We start from the raw sequence: 27,837 nt of genomic DNA on the forward strand, positions 1-27,837 counted from the left end.
TTGAAAAAAAAGAGATGGAAGCAATGACTAATATCACTCCTTGTTTTGGACCCCACCGCCACTGGGCAATATGTAACTGGTGGCAGCAGCCGGTCACAACGTTATCGTCTCGTCGTAGTGCCTGTGTGTGGCGTCAAAGCCTGACTCAGCGACCGGCTTGTCCGGTCATCCAATTTTAATACCAGAGATGCCCTCCCTCTCGTTGACAAGACCTCTCTTTTTCCTACTAGATTTTTCTTCTTTTATTTTTTCTCATCTTAGCCTCTAATTTCTCACGCTCTTTTTGCAATAAAAGGCCTTTTTTTTTTTTTTATTTCGTTCGCTTTGTCCAATAATTGTTGGCTACGAAGGCGAGAGTCGAAGAGGAGAGAAAGAGGCCTCGCCTAACTTTTTTTTTTCCTCTGCTTTGGAAGGTATAATCTTCCTCCTCCTCCTCTTCCCATTTTTCTCAATTTCTACGCGGAATATTTGTTAGATGTCTTGTAGTTTGCGCCTCTTTCGTTTCCTTCATTCTCCTCTTTATCATTAATTTCGATCTTCTCGTTTTCATCAATCTCTTCGATCGAGAATTCTTCTCCCGATTTTAGCAAATTTTTCATTTATATCTGTTTTTTGAGTGGCGTTGCCGATCTGTATCTCGTCCTCTTGTTATGCTTTTGTTTGCGTCCCTCTCTTTTCTTTTATGAGACCTCTGGAATAATATGCCAGTATATTTAGTTTTTTATTTTTAAATTCTCCATGCCCTGCGATGTTGCGCTCTTCTTCTCTTGTTCTTACTGTTTTTCTTGCTCTTGGGAAAACCTTTGATAAATGGTTGATCAGAACGGCTGTTGTTGGAAGAAGAAATGGTTCTTTTGATAAATTATGATTCGCTTTTCTACAAGCAGTTACGTTTTTTTCTCTCGTCTGGACATGTTGCATTTTTTCTCTGTTTTTCCTTTTCTCTTCCTTCCATTCGCCCCCTTTCTCTTTTGCTCTTAACCCACTTATACGGTTTCTTATTTTTCTCACCAAAGAAATAATCATAACTATGCTTCCGACCGACCTCTTTGTTTTGATCTCTATCAATCAACAAAAGGTGTTGGAAGGGTCTCTTGGCGCAGAATTATGATCTTTATTTGCTAATGCCATGGCGATCTCTTTCCAAAGAGTGTTCTTCTCTCCATCACTCTACTTCATTCCAATGTATGTGTGTTTTCTTGTGTGCATCTCTGTTTCATTCCTCCAGGAATTTCTTTGCTTTAGGATGAAAGGAACAAAGGGAAAGGGAACTACGAAGAAGGAAACATCATTGAAGCCCGTTGATGACAGGTTAGAAACAACGAATTCATACTAGAATGAAATTCTTGGTCGGTCCATGATTTTCTACCAAATTTTTATCATGGTTTTTGGGTTCGCACTTCACGTTGCTGTCACATTTTCTATGACGGAACTATGGATCTTCTTTCCTTGAACATTTATTTGAACACTGTAGTATTCCTTTTAAGCCGTTCAGTAATTAATGTTAAAAGAACATGGTTCCAGTTTCTACTTATTTTCTGGCGATTTTCTTGGCCATTAAAGTATGCAACAAACCTATTACTCGTGTTACAACCCTGGAACCCGTTGACAGAGACAGGTGGGGACACAAGTGTCTATGATTGTTCCATTGGCTGAAGCGGGTGAGTCGGCATTGCCGATTAGCTGCGCGCCTGACACCCGAATTCATCAGAATAGATGACGCCTATTTAGCTTCTTGGGCGATGCTCCTCAAAACCTAGCTAGAGCCTCTGCTCAGTGCTCATTATGTTTTAACATGACCCAAACGTTTGGTTGACCGATCTGCCTGAACAATCCATTTGCACCCTTTTAGAAACTCTTAACTTGAAATTACATGAAAATACCTGCCTTTCTATAGCTGTATCCATGTGGCATAGATCTTAGTTGAAGTCGATTGCTTAGTAACTAGTGGTACTCGCTGAAAACTTTCTGGTGAGCAACTAATGTTTCATCCAGAGAAGAAGCACTCTGTCACATACATGTCCCTGATCATCTTGACGAATACAATCAAGTATTAGAAAATTAGTATGAGCAAAGCTCCAAAAGTACATCCCAGTTTGGTGGTTTATCTGTCCAAAAAAAGTGCTGATCATCTTGCAATCAAGTCGATAACAAACAAAATAAACTTAATTGGTAAATAAATTACACTGCAATTATAGTGGATTTGTGATGAGCCGTCATGGACGTGTTTCCTTACTTTGCATATCTGAGAATGTAAGCTATATGAAACACGATTTAAGAAGTATATTGCTTATCTTTATGCTGATTTTCTTCCTCTTTTTCCGTTTTTCCCCAGAAAGCTTGGGAAGCGCAAGCCTGCTATAAAAGCAGACAAAAGTAAAAGGCAGACAAAGAAAGGAAAAGTTGCCAAGAAAGACCCTAATAAGCCAAAGAGGCCCCCTAGTGCTTTCTTTGTATTTCTGTAATTTTCTTTTTCCTCCTTGTTGGTCACTGTTAATTGGGTCGGTAGCATGAATTTTAGCCCTTTTAATTAGATTACTGTATCATAGTGTTCAGTTGCTCATGTAGTGTTGCATTATTATGTTTTCATTTTGTTGTGTACTTTCTCTCTCAGTGAAGAATTTAGAAAGACATACAAACAAGAACATCCTAATGTGAAGTCTGTATCAGCTGTAAGTATTTATTGATTATTGAAATCATCTTTTTAATTTTTTTTATTATCTCTGACTCCCTAAGCCTTTAATGTTGCGAAATTACAGGTTGGCAAAGCTGGAGGTGTAAAGTGGAAGTCATTGTCCGAGGCAGTAAGTCCTTTTCTATTTTTCCCGTTTCTTTGATATGGAAATCTGGGGGGTTCTTTACACACAGTTTTTCCGATCGTTTCATGTTGGATGTTTGAGGCAGCTTGCTAACCTCTACTTGGAAGATACTACTTTTGAATATTGGTGTTTGGTGCTGAGTTCATTACACACTGACAATAATGTAAACTGAGCTTTTTAGCCATGCTTGTTTTTGTTAAATAATGTAACATAATTCAATATGTAATCTCATAGTTTTAGTTTACTTTTAAGTTTAGTTAGGATTAGGTTAGTTTATTTAACTAGGTTAGGTTTCTTTTTCTTTTTTAGTTTAGTTTTTGGACTTATTTGGCTTTATGCTTTTTTGACCAAAGTCAAAAAGCATAAAGTAGAGAGAGCTGTTGGACTCCCAACAGCTCTATTTAGAGCCGTTGGGAGCCCAATACTCCCTCATTCCCTCTCTCCCTTGTATTATAAAAATGGGGTGTTACCCCCTTGTAACTTACACTTTTGTAAAGCCCTCTTTTGGGACCCAACATATTGAAGTTGATATTTTTTTACGTTTGTGTATTTGTATCCGTGCCTTTGTGCACTTGTGAGAGTTCTCCTTTTATGCCTTTGTGCATTTGTATCCGTGCCTTTGTGCACTTGTGAGAGTTCTCCTTTTGTGCCTTTGTGCACACTTTGTGTTTCTAGTATTGTGTTTATACACAAAATCCTTTTTTATAGAGATTTTCACATGGTATCAAAGCAAGGTTGCTTGAGAAGGAAAGTCTTGTGATTCTTCACAACATTGAGTGCCTCGAAAAGCGTGCCTTCAATTTTTTCGAGATTGGCGTGAAGACTTCTCTTCATCAAATATTTTGGAAGATTACTACAACAAGTAAGAGTTAAAATCTCTTTGTGGTACGTATTTTTCTCCTTCATCTTATCTCTCTAATGGGTGAAAAAGACTCTCATTTCTCTCTTGGCTTTAAGCTCAATGGTTCCAATTATCATGTATGGGCCGGAAATATGGAAGCTCATATTAAAGGAAAGGGGCTTTGGGGATATGTTCAAGGTTCCATAACGGAACCCGAACCAAAAATTACGATGGTTGAAAGAGGAGAAATCAAAATTCTTGAAGGAGAAGAAAGACAAAAAGCTCTTGAAGAATATTCAAAGAAACATGAGGAATGGGAAATGAGAAACTTCAAGATCCTATCTTGGATCTTCTCATCCGTTGAAACCAAGATCAATGCCAATATCATCAAATTCAAGAAAGCCTCCGAAGCTTGGCATTATCTTGAAAAGATGTATACTTCACGGGACTTATCTCACAAGTACTATCTTCAAAAGAGAGCCTTGACCCTACAACAAAATGAGTTGTCTATTCGTGAGTACTTTGCTGAATTATCCTCTATTTGGGATGAGCTTGCCATGCTTGAGCCCAAGTGGAGTGGCGAAGCTATTGAACTTAGATACAAGCAATTAGAGGAAGATCACTTCTTTAACTTCCTAAATGGTCTTCGACCCGAATTTGAACAAATTCGGTCCTCTCTTCTATCTTCTTTCACATCTCCTTCCATTGAAGATGTTATTACCAAGTTAAGTGGAGAGGAAACTCGTATGAGCATTAGCAAGCAAAATCCAAGTGTTCTTGCAATGCCCACAAATCAAGATGAATGTGATGGAGCTAATGCCGTGTCTAGGCCTGACAACAACTTGAGGACATATAAACCTCCTCACTTTAAAAACCAAAATCAAGGATACAAAGGTGGTCAAGGCGGAAGAAGGGACAATAGCAAAATTGTGTGCCACTTTTGCAAGGAACACGGTCACATCAAACCGGTTTGTCCTAAATGGAAGAAACTACTTGCAATGGCAACCACATCTCAATCACAAAAAGAGGAATCTACAAGTGGAGCTCTCTCTCTAAATCAAATTATGGAAGCTCTTTAACCTCTTTTTAAGGGAGCTATTTCCGGTGCCGCCGTATCCACTCCTTCTCCTCCAGGTAAAACTTCTTGGCTTTTAGATTCGGGTGCATCTTTTCATATGTCTCCAAACATCTCTTCTCTTTCTGAATATTCTAAAAGTTTATCACCATCTTTTGTTTCAACTGCGGATGACACTTCTCTTGAAATTAAGGGGATTGAAAACTTTGAAACTCAAATTTTTTTTATTCCCAAAATTAGATTTATACCTAAATTGAATTTGAACTTACTTTCCGTCTCTCAACTCTCGGACCTTGGATGTGACATTCAATTTTCATCTAATAAGTGTTTAATACAGGATCACCGGTCCGGGAAGTTGATTGGGGAAGGCTCTAGGAAGGGAGACTTGTACTATGTGGATTCTCTCCAAATCCCTAAAACCCCTTTTTGTAATGTGGCCCAACATAAAGACATAAATGTTTGGCACAAAAGACTTGGTCATCCCAACATCACCAAGTTATCCTATTTGCATTTTATTAAAAATCTTTGTAAAAATACTTTCTCTTGTAATGATTGTATTCTTGGAAAAATGAGAAGTATGCCTTTTGAACAAAGATCTATGTTTACCACAAAACCTTTTGAAATTGTTCATTCGGATGTTTGGGGACCGGCACCCGTCATATCCAAGGGAGGCTTTGCCTATTATGTGATTTTTGTAGATGATTTTTCTCGATATTGTTGGATATATTTCCTTAAACATAAGCACGAAGTGTTTTCATGTTTTAAATCATATCATATGACAATTAAGAATCAATTTAATAGTAATTTAAAGATTTTTAGGACCGATTCCGGAGGCGAATATCTTTCCAATGAATTTAAGAAATATCTTGAAGACTATGGTATTGTCCATCAAAGATCGTGTCCTAAGACCCCACAACAAAATGGGTTAGCCGAAAGGAAGCATAGGCATATCATTGAAACCACTAGAACCCTTCTTATTTCCCAAAGTATTCCAAAAAAATTTTGGGCCGAAGCGGCTCTTGCTTCAGTTTATCTTATTAATCGTCTTCCATCCAAAAATTTAGATAAAATCTCTCCTTTCGAAACTCTATATGAAAAAGAACCCGATTATAATAGATTGAAAGTTTTTGGTTGTAAGTGCTTTGTCCTTACAGATAAGAATGATAAACTCTCACCTAAAGCCATTCCTTGTGCTTTTCTTGGCTACTCCGAAACCCAAAATGAGTTTCGATGTTATGATACTAAAAATGATAAGTTATATGTCTCAAGGAATGTAACATTTTTAGAAAATGATAGTGGTTTTGAAAAGAATGAATCTCATTTAGAAATTGCTGACTATTCCTTTCTCTTTGATCTTTTATCTAAAGATGATGATATCTCTAGTGATGATGAATCAACATATAACAGTGACAATGAAGTGGTTGAAATCAACAATAACTCTAACCCTACTACCTCTCAAGAAGAAAATATAACTAGAGACCCTATCACCTATACTCATAGAGATAGACTCCCCTTTAGAAGTGCTATTGAGCAATATAGTGAACCTAGCGAATCTATCCCCTCACATGATTCAAACCCTAGAAGAACCGAGAGAACTAGAAGAACTCCCTCTAGATTCGTATCTTTTGATTCTTTCTCTCATAAATATCGGGCTTGCTTAAGTGCCATTCACTCATATTTTGAACCAAAAAATTTTGAAGATGCCAAACGATGTATTGAATGGAGAGAAGCCATGGAGAATGAACTCAAAGCGCTTAGGAAAGCCAACACTTGGGAATTTCAAACGCTTCCCAGTGGAAAGAAAACTATAGGATGCCGATGGGTGTTCAAAGTCAAAACAAAGAGTGATGGTTCTCTTGAGAGGTATAAAGCTCGTCTTGTAGCTAAAGGGTATAGTCAAGAATACGGGATTGACTATGAAGAGACATTTGCTCCAGTAGCTCGTATGGTTACTGTTAGATGTCTCGTCACCATTGCTTCTATTAGAAAATGGAATATTTACCAAATGGATGTCAAAAATGCATTTCTAAATGGTGATCTTAATGAAGAAGTCTACATGGATGCTCCACCTGGTATGGAAATTCCTAAAAATAAAGTTCTTCGTCTTCGTAAAGCTCTTTATGGCTTGAAACAAGCTCCCAAGGCTTGGCATAATAGGTTTAACAATGTAATGACTGAAAATGGTTTTACTTCATGCTATATTGACACTGCATTATTTGTTAAGAAATCTGATGCAGGGATTGTTATATTACTGTTATATGTTGATGACCTGTTAATAACAGGTGATGATGTCAAAGGAATCAAGAGCATTAAATCTATCCTGACTTCAAGATTTGAAATGTCAGGCTTAGGATTTCTGACATATTTTTTGGGAATTGAGGTTGCTTATTCTCACAGAGACTATTTTTTGTCTCAAACTAAACTTGCTTGTGAGATTCTTGACAAATCACTAATCACAAATGACAAGGTCTGTGAAACTCCTGAAATAGTAGGTTCAAAGATGAAGATTGATGATGGGATTCTCCTAAAAGATCCCACACCTTACCGGCAACTGGTTGGATCTTTAACGTATCTCAGCATTACGAGGCCTGATATTTCTCATGCTGTACATGTTGCTAGTCAGTTTCAACATGCACCTACTTCAGTTCATATGAGTGCCATTCTCCGCATCATCAGATACATAAAGGGTATAGTAAACAATGAGGTATTTCTATCTTCTTCTTATGAATTGAATTTAATTGCTTATACTGACTCTGATTGGGGAGGTGACCCAAATAACCGTCACTCCACCACTGGTTTTTGTATTTTTTTAGGTGTATCTTTAATTTCTTGGAGATGCAAGAAACAACATAAGGTCTCACTTTCATCCACAGAAGCCGAATATAGAGCCATGACATCTACTACCATGGAGATTGTTTGGATTCGCAACTTGCTGGATGATATGAATATTCAAGTTCAAGGGCCCACAAAACTATGTTGTGATAATAAAAGTGCAATTTATATTGCCAAAAATCACACATTTCATGAGCGCACGAAGCACATTGAGATGGACTGCCACTATGTTCGTGAAGAATACTTAAGAAGAACTATAGACCTTCCATATGTTACATCAGAATACCAACTAGCAGACTTCTTCACCAAAGCGTTGTGCTCTCCAAGATTTAACTTCCTTCTTGGCAAACTTTCGGTTATGTCACCCTAAGTTTGAGGGGGGGTGTTAAATAATGTAACATAATTCAATATGTAATCTCATAGACTTTTAAGTTTAGTTAGGATTAGGTTAGTTTATTTAACTAGGTTAGGTTTCTTTTTCTTTTTTAGTTTAGTTTTTGGACTTATTTGGCTTTATGCTTTTTTGACCAAAGTCAAAAAGCATAAAGTAGAGAGAGCTGTTGGACTCCCAACAGCTCTATTTAGAGCCGTTGGGAGCCCAACACTCCCTCATTCCCTCTCTCCCTTGTATTATAAATATGGGGTGTTACCCCCTTGTAACTTACACTTTTGTAAAGCCCTCTTTTGGGACCCAACATATTGAAGTTGATATTTTTTTACGTTTGTGCATTTGTATCCGTGCCTTTGTGCACTTGTGAGAGTTCTCCTTTTATGCCTTTGTGCACACTTTGTGTTTCTAGTATTGTGTTTATACACAAAATCCTTTTTTATAGAGATTTTCACAGTTTTCTGAGCCCTACATTGAGACATTTCACTATTTTAGAAGGTACTGATTACATCAGTCGTAATATTATCAGTGGACTTATGCACTTGTCTATTACCTTATCCTGATTAGTTTTTATTCTCTCATTTATTTTATGTTCTTGTTGTTTCTTGCTTAATAAGGCTTTCTTGGATGCATTTCCATTGTTTTATCTCTTGCTGTCTCCATTGATTTCCATGAAATTTGAAAGATGATTTAGCCATTTGTTGTCCAATATGATGAAAATCCTGAAATCAAAGAGTTAGATTTGGCTCCACTGTATGATTATTCATAAATACATATCTTTGAAGCATCAGGGAGGTCTTAGTTTATTGAATTAGGTAAAATGTTTTTTCTTGTTCCAAAAAACTGTCAAGTTTGAAAGTTTGCAAATATAAGGTATTTCAAATAAATAATTTTCTCTGAGTTCTTTCTCTCTCATACACATGAACTTGATGGCTTGCTTGTATTTGGCAGGAGAAAGCACCATTTGAAGCCAAGGCTGCAAAGAAAAAAAGTGAATATGAGAAGCTTGTTTCAGCCTATAACAAGAAACAGGCACAGGCATCTTTGTGCTTTGTTTCAGTTTAACTATTCGTCAGATTTCATTAATTTTTTTTTATTTGTGTGATATTTTTTCTTGTTAATTAATGAGTAAGGGCTGTTCTGTTCACAGGAGAGTATGGCTCATGACGGGGATGAGGAATCTGACAGGTCAAAATCCGATGTTAATGATGATGAAAGTGAAGAGGTAATGTGTGTGCATGCTTATTATTAACATTACAAAGTACATTTGCTTTTTCATATAGAAAGTTTGTGGCAGAAGTCCTACAATTTGTTGGATTGCATTGCAAGACCTGCTTCAGACCTTGAAAAGCATGTTTATCGTTGAGCATGACTTCTGAAATTTCTTCAAAAGCATTGCTCTAATATTATGAAAGGCATCTAACTACAACTACATCCATAAGAAAGGCTTTCTTACCTGGTTACTTGATTGTCTTTTACATTGTTAAATCTTAGTCCTACAAAAGAGTTGTACCAGCAAAATGCATCTTCCACTCATGAATGGGAGACCTCAATATGCAACCATGGTATATTTGTTAGAAAATAATACATATATGTATATACTTGAATATATATACTCTTCGTAATACAAGAGTATGTATATGTATAAGTATATTTATATAAATACATATTTAAAGTATATACATATAGTCTTGTATTATTTATTTACTTATTTCTGTAATTTCTCATTTTATTTCTTTTTCTTTTTCACTTTTTGTACCCTTTCTCTTGTACAGTGTACAACAGTCAACCACTGACTGTGTACACAGTCTCTCAAATAAGAGCCATTGGGCTGATTCCCAACAGCTCTAATTAGAGCCATTGGGAATAGCCCAACGACTTTTTCAAGGTGTAATGCATTATAAATAAGGGAAATGAGTCCATTGTAATAGTTAATTCAAGAAAGGGTTTTATCCCTTCATATTAATGACACAGTGCATTTGACACACTTGTTCTCTTTTGTGATGTGAAGCTTTTTTATGCTATTTTGTGTTGGCATATGTTTTGAATATCAAGTTATTTGAGAACTTGAATGTGTGTAAGACTTTTCACATGGTATCAGAGCTTGGTGTATGATCAACCATGCATCGGTGGGTTGCCTCAAAAAGCGTGCCTATTCTCCTTTGTGGTGGTGATTAGTTTTTCTCTTCTAATTCACTATGGGTGAATTTTTTCCACACAATACAAGCAACTTCAACTTTATTCCGCCATTCAAACTTGAAGGAAACAACTATAACATTTGAGCGGGACACTTGGAGACATTCATCAAGGGTCAAGGTTCGTGGGGATTCGTAAGAGGTACTATTCTTAAACCTACTCCCAAAATTACATTAGGTGAAAATGGGATTGAGACTAGTCTTGACGAAAGAAACAAAGCCATGGAAGAATACTACAAGAAATTGGATGAATGAGAAATGAAAAACGCAAAAGTTCTTTCATGGATGCTAAGTGGAGTTGAGACAAAAATTGCCTCAAACCTATTATGCTATAAAAAGGCAAATAAAACATGAGAATATCTTAGAGATATGTTTACCGAAAAAGATATGACCCCCAAGTATTATCTTCAAGAAAAAGTTAGAAATATCAAACAAGGAGATAAAAATGTAAGAGATTACTTCATGGAGTTATCTTCCATATGGACCCAACTTGCTCAATTTGAACCCAAATGGGAAGGTAAGTGTATAGAAATGCGAAGAGTTCAAGTTGAAGAAGATAAACTCTTTGCTTTTTTCTATGGTGTGAGACCCTTGTTTGAACGAAGAAGGGCCTCCTTGCTATCATCTTCATCTCTTTCTTCTATTCATGAGATTCTCACTAAGCTTAATGGAGAAGAAACTAGACTAAATATGAGTAAAAATGTTAGTGTGCTTGCTACTTCTAGCAATAACCAAGAAGAGGATTGCACACTTGCCGCATCAAAACCAGGGCATCATATCAATCCATATAAACCTTCTCATTTTACCAAGAATAGAGGAGAATAAAAAATCATTTGCCATAACTATAATGAACTTAGTCATATTAAGCCTCAATGTCCTAGATACAAATATAGGCCTCAAGAAAAACGTGTTGCCGCTGTACCATCTAAACAATTTGAGGATACTCTGAATCTCAAAGACCTCACCAAATCATTATCTCAACTAACGAAAGCATTGCAACCATTACTCAAAGGATCTAGCTCAGGAGCGGCCATTGTATTCTCTTCTACTCCTGGTATGTGCTCTTGGCTTCTTGATTCAGGAACTTCTTTTCATGACTCCACGTAAGTCTATATTATTCGAATGTCAACCTAATTTGAATGCATCTTTTGTTTCCATTGTCGATGACACTGCCTTGGAAATAGATGACACTGCCTTGGAAATAGAGGATGTTAGAACTTTTAAAAATGATTTGTCAAAACATAACAAATTTTACATTCTAAAAATAAGACTTATACCAAAACTTCATCTTAACCTACTTTCAGTTTCTCAAATCTCAGATCATGGATATGATATCATTTTTTCATCAAGTAAATGTTGGGTGCAGGATCGCCAGTCCGGGAAATTGATTGGGGAAGGTTCTAGGCAAGGAAATCTCTATTATATGGATTTCCTTTGTATTCCAAAGGAATCGTTTTGTACCACTGCCCCCAAAAAAGATATACGGACTTGACATCATAGACTTGGGCATCCAAATATAAGGAAATTAAATTTTATACCGATTACCAAGAATCTTTGTAAAGATAATTTTGAATGTAAAGAATATTTACTTGGTAAAATGACAACCTTGCCTTATGGTCAAAGAACTTTTTACTCTTCAATGCCTTTTGAATTAGTTCATTCGGATGTGTGGGGTCTTGCTCCTGTTGTTTCTAAAAGCGGATTTTCCTACTACGTTGTGTTTATCGATGACTTCACTAGATATTGTTGGATTTACTTTCTTAAGTTTAAATCAGATGTATTTGCAACCTTCAAAACATTCCATAACATGATTGAAAATAAATTTGAAAATAAGCTCAAAATTCTCATAATTGACTCTGGAGGAGAATATTTGTCAAATGAGTTTAAACAATTTTTAGAAAAAAAGGAATTTTACATCAAAAATCATGTCTTAGAACCCCACGGCAAAACAAAATTTCAGAAAGAAAACACATACATATTATGGAAACTACAAGAACCCTTCTTATTGCTAGAAATGTTCCTAAAAATCTTTGGGTTGAAGCTGCATTAACAATAGTATATCTCATACACAGGATGTCTTCAAAAACTTTATCAAATGAAATTCTCTTTGAAAAATTATTCAAATATCAACCTGACTATCAAAGACTGAGAATCTTTGGTTGTAAATGTTATGTTTTAAATGATAAAGGAGATAAACGATCCTCTAAGGCTATCCCCTGTGCATTCATTGGTTACTCTGAAACATAAAAAGGATTTAAATTCTACGATATCAAAAATGATAAACTTCTTGTCTCAAGAAATGTTAATTTTGTTGAAAATGAAAGTGGATTTGAAGGAAATACGTCACAAGACATAAGTTCTGATTATTGTTTCTTGTTTAAATTGTTGTCTAATGATAGAAAATAGTTATGTAGAATCTCCTATTAAAGATAGAGCAACAGTTGAACCAATAGTATACACTAGAAGTCAAAATGCAACCAATGAAAGTGTAAATCAAAGTAACAATGAAGCATTAGAAATTCCTTCAGAACAAACAACCATTCGTAGATCTGAATGAACCTCAAGAATTCCAAATAAATTTGTCTCTTATGACTCATTCTCTCCTAGACATACAACATGTCTTATAACTATTCATTCATATTTTGAGCCCTCATGTTACAATGAAGCAAAAAATTTACCCGAATGGATAAAAGCTATGCATATAGAATTAGACGCTCTTAAAGAAGCTAACACTTGGGAAATTCTAAATTTACCCATTGGAAAGAAGACCATAGGATGTAGATAGATTATTGGAAAGACAAAGCCGGGCTAGTTGCCAAAGGATATTCTCAAGAATATAAAGTAGATTACGAAAAAACTTTTGCTCCTGTTGCCAGGATGACCACTGTTTGAATGCTTGTAGCTATTTCAGTTATTAAAAATTAGAATATATTTCAAATAGATGTTAAAAATGTTTTTTTTAATGTGAATCTTAATGAGAAAATATACATGGATGTTCCACCTGGATTGATAATTCCTTAAGGTAAAATGCTTAAATTAAAAAAGGCACTGTATGGTCTCAAACAAGCACCTAAAGCTTGGTTTGATACTTTTAATAATGTTATTACAAGATATGGTTTTAAACCATGCTATACTGATACAACTTTATCTATCAAGAATTCTTCTGCAGGTATTATAATTTTACTTTTATATGTTGATGATATGTTGATTACAGGGAGTGACAAAGAAGAAATCAAGAAAGTAAAACAATTTTTAAAACATACTTTTGAAATGACAGATCTTGGATTCCTAACATACTTTCTTGGTATAAAAGTAATATACTCTAACAGAGGGTACATATTGTTACAAATAAAGTTTGCTTCAGATATTATTGACAAGTCAGGACTATTAGATGATAATGTTGTTGACACCCCAGAGACGGTTGGAGTGAATATACGAGCCGATGATGGAGTTCCTTTAGACAATCCAACTCCCTTTAGACAACTCGTGGGATCTCTTATATATTTGAGTATTAGAAGACCAGATATAGCTCATGCTGTACATATAGCCAGTCAATTTCAACATGCTCCAACATCAACTCATATGAGTGCACTGATGAGAATTATCAAATACATTAGAGGCACAATAAATAAAAAAGTTTTTCTATCCTTTTTTTCCTCCTTAGATCTTATTGCATATTTTGATGCTTATTGGGGAGGGGATCCAAATAATAGGCGATCAACAACTGATTTTTGTGCGTTTCTATGTGAATCTTTGATTTCATGGAGGTGCAAGAAACAACAGAAGTCACTATCATCTACAGAAGCTGAATATAGTGCAATGACAACTACTACCATGAAATTTGTGTGACTCCAACAACTAATTTCAGATATGGGAATTCATCTTCATAACCCTACAAGATTATGCTGTGACAATAAGAGCTCCATATACATTGCTAGAAATCATACGTTTCATGAAATAACTAAGCATATAGAGATGGATTGTCATTTTGTTCGTGAAGAATATATAAAGAAGACTATTGATCTTCCCTATGCGACATCAGAATATGAACTTGCGGATTTCTTGACCAATGCACTGTGCTCACCAAGATTCAACTTTTTACTTGACAAACTTTCGGTGATTTCACCATAAGTTTGAGACTTTGAGGGAGACTGTTAGAAAATAATACATATATGTATATACTTGAATATATATATATATATATATATATATATATATATATATACTCTTCGTAATACAAGAGTATGTATATGTATAAGTATATTTATATAAATACATATTTAAAGTATATACATATATTCTTGTATTATTTATTTACTTATTTCTATAATTTTTCATTTTTTTTTTACTTTTTGTACCCTTTCTGTACATAGTTAGTAGCTGACTGTGTAAAGTGTACAACAGTCAGCCACTGACTGTGTACACAGTCTGTCAAATAAGAGCCGTTGGGCTGATTCCCAACAGCTCTAATTAGAGCTGTTGGGAATATCCCAACGACTCTTTTAAGGTGTAATGCATTGTAAATAAGGGCAATGAGCCCATTGTAATAGTTAGTTCAAGAAGGGATTTTATCCCCTCATATTAATGACACAGTGCATTTGACGCACTTGTTCTCTTTTGTGATGTGAAGATTTTTTATGCTATTTTGTGTTGGCATATGTTTTGAATATCAAGTTATTTTGAAACTTGAATTTGTGTAAGACTTTTCCCAATATTAGCCCAAGAGGCCTAAGAGGGAGGTTGTAGCACCTCGATCCGAGACCTCTCGAGTTCGAGTTCATGGATATTACTTTTCAGAGGGAAATACCAGAGTAGCGCACAAAAACATGGCACAATTTTTTTTTAAATAAACAATCATAATCTCATAAACAAGGTCATATAAGCTATATCATCCAAATCAAAAGTACATATTTACATAAGGTTTAATAAATAAAGACAATAAAATAAAAGTCTCTGCACGACTCTTTGGCCATCTGCGAACACATGTGGACGAAAGTAACTACGTTGACCTGCCTCATGTTGACGTCTAAAACTCATTAAGAAATAATTATAAACAATTTAAGACAGACTTACAATTGTATCGAGCTCTAAGCCCCTACTCTTAGTTTAATTTTCATCATAGAACACACAAGTTTCTTTTTTTTAAATTTTCACATTAACTTTCTTAAGTTCACAAATTAGCATTCACTCAATGCTAACTACTATACTAGATTGGCTATACTGATAATAGCCTATTATGGGAGTAACAACCCGTGTATAATACCCCAATTCTACGATGTTGGCCAGACTATGAATCACTCTGAGCAATTCTGATCGGAATCACTAGGCACTGTAGTGAAATAGGACCCACTGGTAGCTAGACGAAGAGTCCAACTGAGGAGTTATACCTACTCCTAAGGTTCGTGGATCATGCTACATCTTGATTTGCTTAAAGTTTCACTCATTGTGTGAAAATAACCCTTAGGATATTTTATATAACTCTTGCTTTCCTACGTGAACTACCTCAAGTTCATTTTCTCTTTATCTCAAGCAACTTTTTCCAAATATACCTAAGGTTATGATATTCACAAATATCTAAGCATGAAGAAGATGTAGTGTCTCTACATCGATATAGTATTTCTACATCAATAAATCGCTGGTGGCTTACGATTATGGCGGCTCTCACTCTAGCGTCCATCCGGTAACCATTTTCATCCGTCGTCTCTTCCGAGATTTATGGGGCTAAGTTTAACATGCTAAGATAACTCGAATCTTGCAATAAACATAAATGAAAGAAGGGACTCAAGGAAAATACTCAAATATTCAGTTTTATTCTCATGCATGTAGTTATATGTTCTCAGGCTCAATATTTATATTTTTGTCTAAAATACTATATTTCTCTAATCATGCGTATCATGATGAAACTCAGGTATACATGAAATCATTTTGCATGATAGCTAACTCATGCATTCATTCTATCTCTAAAAAATACACATTTTCTAAAAATACAACTACATAACATGCAAGGTAAAACGACATTCTCAAATATGTATAATTTCATGCAACTATCTTATACATGCAAATAAAAACCTTGTTTATTATTAACTAGACATTCTTATATCTTTTATCTTGAATGCAAGCGCTGAACTCTAACCTGCGATCGAGTCTCACCATATTAATCGAGTATATACATAACACAAGGACTCATTTAATTACTAAATTACATTTCTTATATTTTGTAAAATTATCAAACTACCCCTCCCAAAGGTGCTCTGTCCGGCTTCAATTTTCGTGTTGCGTGTTTGGTATGAGATCGAGACGGTCTGATTCCTATGTGTCCCGATCTCAATGAACCAAACCTTACTCGATTCTGAGTTTAGGGTGAGAAGTTATGATTGTTTTACTAATTTATGTCATAAGGTTATTTTGCTCTTTTTATTGTCATGCGGTCTGACCTGACTCAGTCTGGTTTTAGACTGAGCCCGGTCTGGTTTCAGTCTAAACTAAACCTGAAGGGTTCAGTCCCAGTCTTTCTCTCTTTAGTTTAGCAAACTGGACCCAGTTCCAGTTGGGTATAATCTGAACCAACTCAGTTCAGTCTGGTATTGGATCAAAGACAAAGATCTAGTCTCTGGCTCTCTCTCAAGGTAGTAGACTGGATCCGGATCCAGTTTGGTACAACTGGACCAGACCCAGTTGGTGCAAACTGGATCAAATCTAGTCTTAGTTTGGTTTTGGTCCAAATTGAACTCAGATCTAGTTAGGCTTAAATAGATCCAGACTCAGTTTAACTTGGGTTTGGACCAACTGGATCCAAACAGAGATTCAGTCTCTATTGGCACAGACTGGACCAGACTTATTCCAATCTGGGTCTGGACCTGAGACAAAGGGTCCAGACTGAAATGAGATGATGATCTTCCAAACACGAGCTGAGATTCGAAATGATGTCTTAACAAGACATTTAAGCATAACCCTTAAGAAGGGTATAAAGGGAACAAAAGGAAAAAAATATTCTTTTATTGAACAAAGAGAATGCAATGCTTAAGAAGCATTTTTCAATGTAATACAAGAGGGGCTGAACCCCTATATATACACAGTATGAGAGAGGGAGAGTATGAGAGACTCAATAGAGTCGATCGACTCATTCCAACGGCTCTAAATAGAGTTGTTCGATGGACTCATTCCAACGGCTCTAAATAGAGCTGTTGGACTGGAGTCCAACAACTCTATTGCTAGTAAAGTCTTAACTAAGACTTGACTAGTTATGTCATTCTAGTTCAAATTGAACTAGATGACAAAAAACAAAAAAAAAACAGAAAAATACAAATACAGAAAAAGAAAAGAAAAAATATTATTTATATATAATAATAATATTATATATATATGTTTACAAATTTACATTTTAACACTCTCCCTCAAACTTACGGTACAATGAGCGAAAGTTTGTCTAAGAGAAAGTGAAATCGAGGAGCAGTGATAGGCTTTGTAAAGAAGTCTGTTAACTGATATTCTGAAGTAACATATGACAGATCAATTGTCCCATGTAGATATTTCTCTCTGACGTAGTGACAATCCATTTCGATGTGTTTGGTGCGTTCGTGGAATGTTCTGTTACTTGCAATGTAGATCGCACTTTTGTTGTCACAATACATTCGTGAGACTTTTGTTGCTTCAGCTCCCATGTCAGCAAGCAGTCGTCCGAGCCAAACTACTTTCATAGTCGTGGTTGCCATGGCTCTGTATTCAGCTTCGGTGGATGATAGAGATACTTTTTGCTGCTTTTTGCACCTCCACGCGATTAATGATTCACCTAAAAAGACACAAAAACCAGTGGTTGAGTGTCTGTTATTGGGATCACCTCCCCAATCGGCATCAGTATATGCGAGTAAATCAAGAGAGTAGGAAAAAGACAAAAAAAAATCCTTGTGAAAGGGGGGACTGGATGTATCTGATAATACGCATGACTGCTCCCATATGAACAAAAGTAAGAACATGTTGAAATTGGCTTGCTGTGTTAACAACATGTGCTATATCTGGTCTGGTAATGGATAGATAGGAAAGTGCCCCGACAAGCTGTCTGTAAGGAGTAGGATCAGCAAGAAGTTCTCTATCATCAATCTTCATTTTAACATTAACAACTTCTGGAGTGTCTACTTTCTTACCATCAGTAATACCAGACCTGAAAACAAACAATGTCAAAAGCAAATTTAGTCTGAGATAATAAATATCCTTTAGGAGAATAAGCAATTTCAATGCCTAAAAAATATCTCAATAAGCCTAAATCAGTTATTTCAAAATGAGATTTAAGAAGTGTTTTGATCCTTTTAACTCCTTGTTTATCGCTTCCAGTGATGATCATATCATCTACATAAAGAAGAAGCACAATGTTTCCTGCATTAGAATTCTTAACAAAGCATTGTCAGTTAAACAAAATTAAAAACCAATATCAATCATAACACGACTAAATACCAAGCTTTTGATGCTTGTTTAAGTCCATAAAAAGTTTTTTCTAAGCGAAGGCCTTTACCCTTAGGAATACTTAGATCAGGAGGGGGTTCCATGTATACTTCTTCAACTAGCTTTCCATTTAAGAAAACATTTTTGACATCCGTTTGAAAAATGAACCATTTCTTAATAGAGGCTAAGGCAATTATGGTTCTTACAGTTGTCATACGAGTCACAAGAGCAAAGGTTTTTTCATAATCAATGCCATATTCTTGGGCATAACCTTTGGCTACTAATCGGGCTTTATATCTTTCAAGAGTGCCATCACTCTTGGTTTTAATTTTATAAACCCATCGACATCCTATGGTTTTCTTCCCTGGAGGAAGATCTTGAATAGTCCATGTAGAAGCCTTTTTTAGTGCATCTAATTCAGCTTTCATGGCTTCTATCTATTTGACATAATTTTTTGCTTGGAGATATGTAGATGGTTCTTCATATGAGTGAATTAATGCAATGACTGCCCCATATGTAGGAGAGAAGGACTCGTATGAGACAAATTTTCCTGGAGGCCTCGAGACTCTGGATGACCGTCTAGTTGGAATGTTCAGATCTAATAAAAAAGAGTACTCAGTGTCATCCTTTGGTTTTTCAAAATAAAAAAAGCTCTCTTTTTCGAGAAAGGAAATATTTCTAGACACATAATCTATTATTTTTGAGGTCAAAACACCTATAACCTTTCTGACTTTCAGCATATCCTAAAAAAGCACAGGGAATCACACGAGAGAAAAGTTTATCATTTTTGTCGGTAAATATGAAACATTTGCACCCAAATATTCTCAGTCTAGAGTAGTCTAGAGAAACGTTCATAAGTTTTTCAATGGGAGTGATATTTTGTAAAGAAGAGGATGGCATCCTATTAATTAGATAGGTAGCAGTTAAGGTAACTTCTGCCCAAAAGATTTTCGGGACTTGATTTGCTATTAATAAAGTCCTAGTGGTTTCCATAATATGACGATGTTTACGTTCTGCCAGCTTATTTTGTTGAGGTATATAAGGACAAGATCTTTGATGTGTGATGCCACGTGACCTAAGATAATTTTTAAAATCTGTGGATAAAAACTCGCCCCCTGAATCTGTGCGAAAAATGGTAATATCATTTTGAAACTTGTTTTTAACTATTTTATGAAATGTTTGAAAGTATGAAAACACTTCAGACTTATGTTTAAGAAAGTAAATCCATGTATGTCAAGAGAAATCATCAACAAAAATAACATAGTAAGCAAATCCTCCTTTAGAAATTATTGGTGCAGGACCCCAAACATCCGAGTGTACTAATTCAAGTGGTCTTGAAGAAAAAATGTTCTGTTCTGAAATGGTAATCTTTTCATTTTGCCAAGAATACAATCTTTACAGTCAAATGATTCAGAGTTACACAATTTTCCTAGATTTGGAAAAATTTGGATTTTGGCTATATGTGGAAGACCAAGTCTCTTATGCCACAGTTCCAACTCATTTTTCTGAATATTATAGCAAAAAACATTCTTCGGCATTTCTAAAAAATCCATGTAATAGAGTCATTCTCTATGGCCTTCCCCAATCAGCTTGCCTGACTGGCGATCCTGTATCCAACAACCATCAGAAGAAAAAGAAATATTATACCCATAGTCAGAAATTTGAGATAAAAGATTTAAATTCAATTTGGGAACATATCTAATTTCTAAAATAAAAAATTTCTTTGTTTTATAGATTTTTTCAAAATTTCCTATTCCTTCTATTTCAAGAAAAGTCCCATCGGCTGTAAAGACCTTTGACACACTTGTTTTGTTTTTAACACATTCGGATAGACTTTGATTATTTGGAGTCATATGAAAAGATGCATCAGAGTCAAGGAGCCAAGAAATTTTACCTGGATCGAAAAAAGATGAGGTTGCTGCGCCGGTTGAAGCTTCAGATGAAGAAGATGTACTTTTGATGAGAGGCTGAAGAATCTCCATTAGTTGGGCCATGAAAACTGGTGCATCTTGATCTTTGGGCTCCGATCTAGCAATTGCAGCTCTTTTCTCTCTCAACTCCTTAAGTTTGGGACATTGTAGCCTGTAGTGTCCCGGTTCATTGTTGAGAAACTATGTTTTGATGATACATGATAAATATGATATGCTTTCATGATGCATATATATGATACATGATATGCTTTCATGAGATATGATAAATATGATATGCTTTCATATGTGAAACTGAATATGTTATATTATGACTGGATATGATGTGCCATGTATTTAACGAGTATTTGATGCAAGGTTATTTCACTTAAGAAGAGTGAAGACAACTTGATCAAGTGCAACTATTTGATGCAATCATACTACTCTGAAGAAAAAGCTTGATGGGCCATACATTCATAAAGATTATCCAAGAAGATCGGCTTCCTCAAGATGAAGACTTTTTTCTTCTTTAGAGTCATATGTAACAGAACCTTCAGAAGCATGCATATTTCATATTAGACTATATGCTTTGAAATCATACAAGCCATTTATTTACAAAAAGTTAAGCTTTCATAAAAGGATACGTTATGTATATTGTAGCATTTCAAAAACACCTTTTTGAAACAAATCATTGTACTTCCTACAAGCATTTATGAAAAAGACATTTTGACAAGTTATAATAGCTCATGATTTCAAAAGCATTAATTGTACTTTCTTACAAGCATTTATGAAAAAGACATTTTGATAAGATATAATATCTCATGATTTCAAAAGCATTAATTGTACCTTCTAACATGCATTTATGAAAAAGACAACTTGAAAAGATATAAAAGCTAATGATTTCAAATATGAAAGAAAAAGACAAAATGAATTAATTCATAATACACAAACATTTACGTAAGAAATTTTGGTTCATAATACATAAGCATTTATGTAAGAAAAGACAAAATGTGAAAAGATGTATTGGTTCATAATACATAAGCATTTATGTAAGAAAAGACAAAATGTGAAAAAATGTATTGGTTCATAATACATAAGCATTTATGTAAGAAAAGACAAAATGTGAAAAGATGTATTGGTTCATAAAACATAAGCATTTATGTAAGAAAAGACAAAATGCATTAGTTCATAATACACAAATTTTTACGTAAGAAATTTTTGTTCATAATACATAAATATTTATGTAAGAAAAGACAAATTATGAAAAGATAATACACAAACATTTGAGAAATGACTATTTATTTATAAATAAAACCCACACTCAAGAATGTCGACCTACTCATAAACATTAAATACAAATATAATATATGTTGAAAAGACTTTAGTTACTTTTTTACAAACCCATAGAATGTCGACTTACTCATAAACATAAAATACAAATATAATATGTTTTGAAAAGACTCTAGTTACCTTTTTACAAAACCATAGAATGTCGACTTACTTGAAGTCATCATTCTTTTTGTATAACATTAAATACCTCCTGTAAGAAATCCTTGTTGATATCCTTCTCAAGAATGTCGACTTGTTTAAAGTCTTCATTCTCTCTGTAGACTTTGAAAAACACAACATAAAGAAAACTCTTGACATGACTATGTACAAATAAATATCTCAAAGCATTTATTGTACTTACACTCATTTAAAGTAAAGAAGTACTTATGTACCTCAAATCATTAATTAGAATAAAGACAAAACTACATGATAAACTACACTTCAACGTTCAAAAATACTACAAAACATTTATTATGAGAAAAGACCTAATACAAAGAATAACTCATTTTAAAATACACCAACAAATAGTGTACTCCAAAAATGCTTCGTATGGAAAGAAGACTTTTTGAAAAAGCAATATAGTACACTTATCTTTTCACACTAAGTTGTTTTTGAAATGATCTGACTTCTCATATCCCAAAAGGACAATCATTTCAAAAAGACAATGACTAGTTTTCTAAAGACTATATATACAAACAGAACAGTGTGAAAATACAAGCAAGCTTTCAACGAGAAAAATTCCTGCTTGACACCCTGAGAAAAGAGCTTAGAAAAAGAAAGAGAAAAAGTCAAGAAAAGCTCTCAGAAAAATACAAGAGTGTGTAAGAAAAGAAAAAGATCATTCTGAGAATCTTCATACGTGCATTCATACTCTGCATATCATTTTGAAGGTTCTATAGGAAAGTGTTGTAACTTTCTGATCTCTGTTGTATCCCTTTTCTGTTGAGAGAAGTAGACCTCTGTGAAAGAGGGTGTTTTTCCTTCTCTGTTGAGAGAAGTAGACCTCTGAGGAAGAGGGTGTTTCCTTCTCTGTTGAGAGAAGTAGACCTCTGAGGAAGAGGGTGTTTTCCCTTCTCTGTTGAGAGAAGTAGACATCTGAGGAAGAGGGTGTTTTCCCTTCTCTGATGAGAGAAGTAGACCTCTAAGGAAGAGGGTGTTGTACTATTTATCCGGTGACTCGGATGTTATAGTGGAAGGCTCAAGTGTTTTACTTGGGGACTGGATGTAGGTCAGTAACTCGGCCGAACCAGTATAAATCTTGTGTTTATTGTGTTGTGCCTTATTGCCTTATTTTTTATCTTATCGATCTGCATCGAATTTCACTATTCACCCCCCCTCTAGTGGAATTTCATTCATGACAATGATGACAAATAACTTTCTTCTTGTCATAGTCATCATTTTGACGATTGAAGTGAGGAGGTCTATAAGATCGAACATGATTCCCTAGTCTAGACACAACTAGAACAGAATCATCTTCAGTTTTAGAAGAACCTTTTCGGAGACGATTTTCTTCCATTGTTAATTCTTCAATAGTTTCAACAATAGAAAGAATTTTTTTTCCGGTGGAGGCCCGATTTAGTGGTTTCAAATTCCGCCCTCAAACTAGTTATAAACTGGTAAAATGTTCAGCATCGAGTTGTTTCTGACGAAGCTTGATGTCTTCGGCATAATGCCACTTAGGTTCTAAGAGGGAAAATTCTTCCCAAAGTTCGGACAAACCATTGTAATATTCACGAATAGTTTTGTCTCCTTGGGTCATCATTCAAACCTTTTCTTGGAGATTGCGCACATGTGCAATATCTTTAAGGGAATACATATTCTTAAGGTATTCTCATGCCTTATCGGCATGATCAAACTTGGTAAGACTTGAACATTTTTTAATGTCAACGCTATTAATAAGCCATGACATTATCTTCACATGAGATATTCTCTACTCTTTCCATTTTTTCTCGTAAGAGGCTAGAGTCTTGATTTTCTCTTCTTCCGATAGAAGAACCTCTTTATCTCCTTCCTTTTTAGTAAGTGATAGCTTAGGTTTCGAATCAGAACCATCCACAATCCCCCATAGGCCTTTTCCCCATATATGGTGATTCATGATTAAAGCCCATGTTACATAGTTTGTATCACTCAATTTTATAGGCATGATGATGACTTTATCATTGTCATCCATCGATTACAAGGAGAGAGAAAGAATAGAGATAGAAGAGAAACAAGAAGAGAAGTGAGAAAAAGAAATAGATACAATACAACAAGACGTGAAACACTTCTTCAAGTGGCAAATACTTTTGAAAGCGGGCACGGAAACCGAGGCAGCACGATGTAGAATCTTTCCCAACGAAGTGATAAAACACTTCTTCTTCAAGTGACAAACTTTTGCAAGCAGGCACGGAAACCGAGGCAGCAAGATGTAGAATCTTTCCCAACGAAATGATAAAACACTTCTTCTTCGAGTGATGAACACTTTTGCAAGTGGGCACGAAAACCGAGGCAGCTTTTCTTCAAGGACTATTACTTCCGCGGCTCTGATACCATGAAATGAGATGATGATCTTCCAAACACGAGCTGAGATTCGAAATGATGTCTTAACAAGACATTTAAGCATAACCCTTAAGAAGGGTATAAAGGAAACAAAAGGAAAAAAATATCTTTTATTGAAAGAAGAGAATGCAATGCTTAAGAAGCATTTTTCAATGTAATACAAGAGGGGCTGAACCTCTATATATACACAGTATGAGAGACTCAATAGAGTCGATGGACTCATTCCAACAGCTCTAAATAGAGCTGTTGGACTGGAGTCCAACAACTCTATTGCTAGTCAAGTCTTAACTAAGACTTGACTAGTTATGTCATTCTAGTTCAAATTGAACTAGATGACAAAAAACAAAAAAAAAACAGAAAAATAAAAATACAGAAAAAGAAAAGAAAAAATATTATTTATATATATAATAATATTATTATATATATATATGTTTACAAATTTACATTTTAACACAGACTTTGTCTCACAAGCTCATAAAACCTGAACCCAGACCTAGCTTGGTTTGGGTTCGGTTCAGCACATAAAACCGAGACAGGGCTCAGTCCCTGTCTCATTTTTTCAACTTCCTGACCAGGCTCGGTCTGGCTGAACCCGGACTGAGTCGGTCCTCAATCTGGCCTGACGAGGCTCGGTCTGGCTGAACCCAGACCTAGTTTGGTTTGAGTTCGGTTCAGCAATAAAACTGAGACAGGGTTCGGTCCCTGTCTCATTTTTTTTAACTCCCTGACCAGGCTCGGTCTGGCTGAACCCGGACTGAGTCGGTCCTCAATCTGGCCCGACCTGGCCTGGGTTCACACCCAGACCGGTACGTTCAGGCCGACTCGGTCAGGGTTCACACCCAGACGGGTATGTTCAGTCCGACTCGGTCAGGGTTCACACTAGACCGGTTCGGTTAGGCCGACTCGGTCCGGTTCAGCCCAGATTGAGTCGTTCGGCATACAGCTGAAACAATCATTTTTTTTTATTCTCTGACCAGACCAAGTTTGGGTTGAACCCGAACCAAGTCGGTCTTCTGCCTGGCCCGACCTGGTCTGGGTTTCCACCCCAAACCAGTTCGGGTTGGGCCAAATCGGTTCGGTTCAGCCCAGACCGAGTCGATCGAGTTTGCAATCTCTTTTTTTTTTTTTCTGTTTTGGTGTGGACCCCCGTTGGCCGGGACGGGTCACCCGTCTCTCCCCTACATGAGGTGGTGTCGCCGGCAACCCTATGGTTGCCGGTTCGCCCTCTGTCTCACACCCTCTTCCTCTCATCCAAAGGGTGCTGACAACCATCGCGGTTGTCGGTCCCTCTAATGTGATCGACTGGCGCCGGCAACAACCATGGTTGCCGGCTATGTCACATAGGTGCGGGTGCGGCGATGCGGCATTTTAAAAAAACTTGGGTGTGGGGTTGCGGGGAGGGGGTATATATATATATAATTTTTAATGGTTTTGAGTTAACACTACGGGTATGTGTGTGCATTCATGTATTTATATTTATAATATAGATAAAAATGTACTTGATTAGGGTTAACTGAATCTACTTTTGGATAGAAATGGACCTCAATGTGGTTGACTTCACCTAACACAAAGGAAGTTGTGTCCAAGTGTCGCACCCGCCTGGGTGCGATGCCGGTGCGGTGCCCTGTTAGAAGAGTCCGTGTGACATAGGTTGCCGGTGCCGTCACTCTCTCCCTTTTAGAAAGAAAAGCAGCAGAAGGGGGAGGGTTTACCTGTCGATGTCTGCCCCGTTCCCCTCTCTCCTTCAGTCTCTCGATCTCCCTCTAACTCTCTCTGCAAATCTGAGAAGATGGGGAGGAGGGAGGGTTATGAGGTTCCTTAAATAGGGACCTCAAAACCGTGGGAGCCCCCTACATCCCACTCTCAGAAAATCGTGGGAGGGGACTCCCCACGAACCCCTCCCTATCTCGATGAGGAACCGTTCCTCAATATGAGAAACGGTTTCCTCAACGTTGTGTTATTATTTTTTTCCAACTTTTTTACCGCACTTCGGAGCAGATTTTACAGAGGTGTGAATGGGGACACATACTTTGACAAAGAGAAACAACAGTAGCAACAAGAAAACCAAATGAAGCATGGGATCAATGACAGTAATGGAATTTCAGTCTTTACATTAAATGAGCTAGCGGCTCCTATGTTTTTGTGCAGGAAGATGAACATGAACAAATTTTACGTTGATTTATATGGTCACTCCAGCATGCAAATGAATACATGAACCCTTTTTTAGATAGAAACCACCCAAGAAAATCACAAATTGTTTGAATTAGTGTTCCAGATATGCAGTAACTTCTAGGAATTAATTCTCATAGCATTGAGACCTGTTTCCGCACATCTGCTTTTCTTGCTTTGTGCAGTGTGATACAACATCAGACTTACTGCCTTTTATCTCTGCTTTTTGTCCTTGTTTCAATAGAGTTTGGCTTTTGACTGTTGGAAGATAGAACAAAACCAATGAGATTTGAGGAGGCTTGATAAGACAGTCTTGCACTCTGTCAGCCTTAGGTCCCCAGTCAAAATGACTGTGGCTTGAGGCCAGTCTTGCATTGTCTTTGACAAAATTCTGTCTATCCATAATAGAGTCATTGAGTAAGACCTGAATTATTCTTGATTGGTCTCACTTATTATTCTTAGAATTGTTTCATTAACTGGAGGAAGACTTTTCATGATCAAACCCAAGTTATTGGCTATGAGGTGGTATTTGATTAGGTGACTTACAACAAGTGATTCAAGTTGACTATGCAGACAGAAATATATATATCTTAAATCACAGCTTTTCATCTGTGGCAATCTTCTCTGGGGTGATTTTTTGTCAACTTGCTGAGTCAGCTGAATCTTTGACTTTGTCTAGGACAAAAAGGATGCATTTAAATCCACTCTGTTCTTAGGGAAAGTGAGCCAGACTCTATTAGATATGACCAGAGCACAAACTAGTCTTCACTTCCATGAGCAGTTGACAATGACAAGTCTGAGCAGGACATCATGAACTTGATCCAGAATTGATTCTTGCTTGACCAGGCCTGTTATTGAAAGACTTGAATAGAACTAGTTGAGCAGAGACTGGGTCTTATTATTGAAAGATTTGAATGGATCTAGTCGAACAGAGAATGGGCCTTATTGCTATGCATGTCATTCTGCTGTTTTTTGTTCACAATTCTTAAATTTTTTACTTTGCAATACACCAAATGAGCCTCAACTTGTGCAGGATGATGATGATGATGATGATGATGATGATGATGAATGATTGGATCAAAGGGCATGGCATGGCTTATGTAGGTGATAATGATTGTTAATTTTGTTATAAATATATGCCTTGGATTCATAACGTTTTGTCTTCTGAGTGAAAGAAGGCAGTGTTTGCTTTTGCTATGTTCCTAGTTTCTGGATCTTGTAATATAGAATCATTCTCAAAATGAAAATGCTCCTCTCATTCTTATTGGAAATATTAGGCCGTTATTTGCCAATGTAATTATCATCACT

The 27,837-nt window shown here is 36.0% G+C and overlaps 1 protein-coding gene across 7 annotated transcripts; it reads left to right on the top strand.

Moving 5' to 3' along the window:
• Positions 1-283: 283 nt before the first annotated feature.
• LOC149840036 (high mobility group B protein 3-like) lies at positions 284-27,829 on the top strand. Of its 7 annotated transcripts, none has more exons than XM_090003008.1 (9): positions 284-413; positions 1,246-1,311; positions 2,336-2,461; positions 2,615-2,672; positions 2,760-2,804; positions 8,422-8,453; positions 8,907-8,993; positions 9,106-9,180; positions 27,563-27,829. In XM_090003008.1, the coding sequence occupies exons 2-9, from the start codon at positions 1,247-1,249 to the stop codon at positions 27,648-27,650; spliced, it is 576 nt and encodes a 191-aa protein (XP_089859134.1). In that variant the 5' UTR covers positions 284-413; position 1,246; the 3' UTR covers positions 27,651-27,829. The 7 variants fall into 7 exon arrangements, with proteins under 7 accessions (XP_089859134.1, XP_089859135.1, XP_089859136.1 ...); XM_090003009.1 differs by having other exon boundaries at positions 8,907-8,987; XM_090003010.1 differs by lacking the exon at positions 8,422-8,453.
• Positions 27,830-27,837: the final 8 nt, after the last annotated feature.

Source organism: Nuphar pumila, chromosome 4 (assembly GCF_984573655.1).
Source record: "Nuphar pumila chromosome 4, dmNupPumi1.hap1.1, whole genome shotgun sequence".
In the NCBI taxonomy this organism is placed as follows: Eukaryota; Viridiplantae; Streptophyta; class Magnoliopsida; order Nymphaeales; family Nymphaeaceae; genus Nuphar; species Nuphar pumila.

What these genes read in the sequence shown, in the direction of transcription:
- LOC149840036 (XM_090003008.1), top strand. Translation starts at nt 1,247, where the DNA reads ATGAAAGGAACAAAGGGAAAGGGAACTACGAAGAAGGAAACATCATTG. An exon ending in TTGAAGCCCGTTGATGACAG is followed by an intron (nt 1,312 to 2,335) that starts GTTAGAAACAAC and finishes GTTTTTCCCCAG; the next exon opens with AAAGCTTGGGAAGCGCAAGC. An exon ending in ACATTTCACTATTTTAGAAG is followed by an intron (nt 8,454 to 8,906) that starts GTACTGATTACA and finishes TGTATTTGGCAG; the next exon opens with GAGAAAGCACCATTTGAAGC.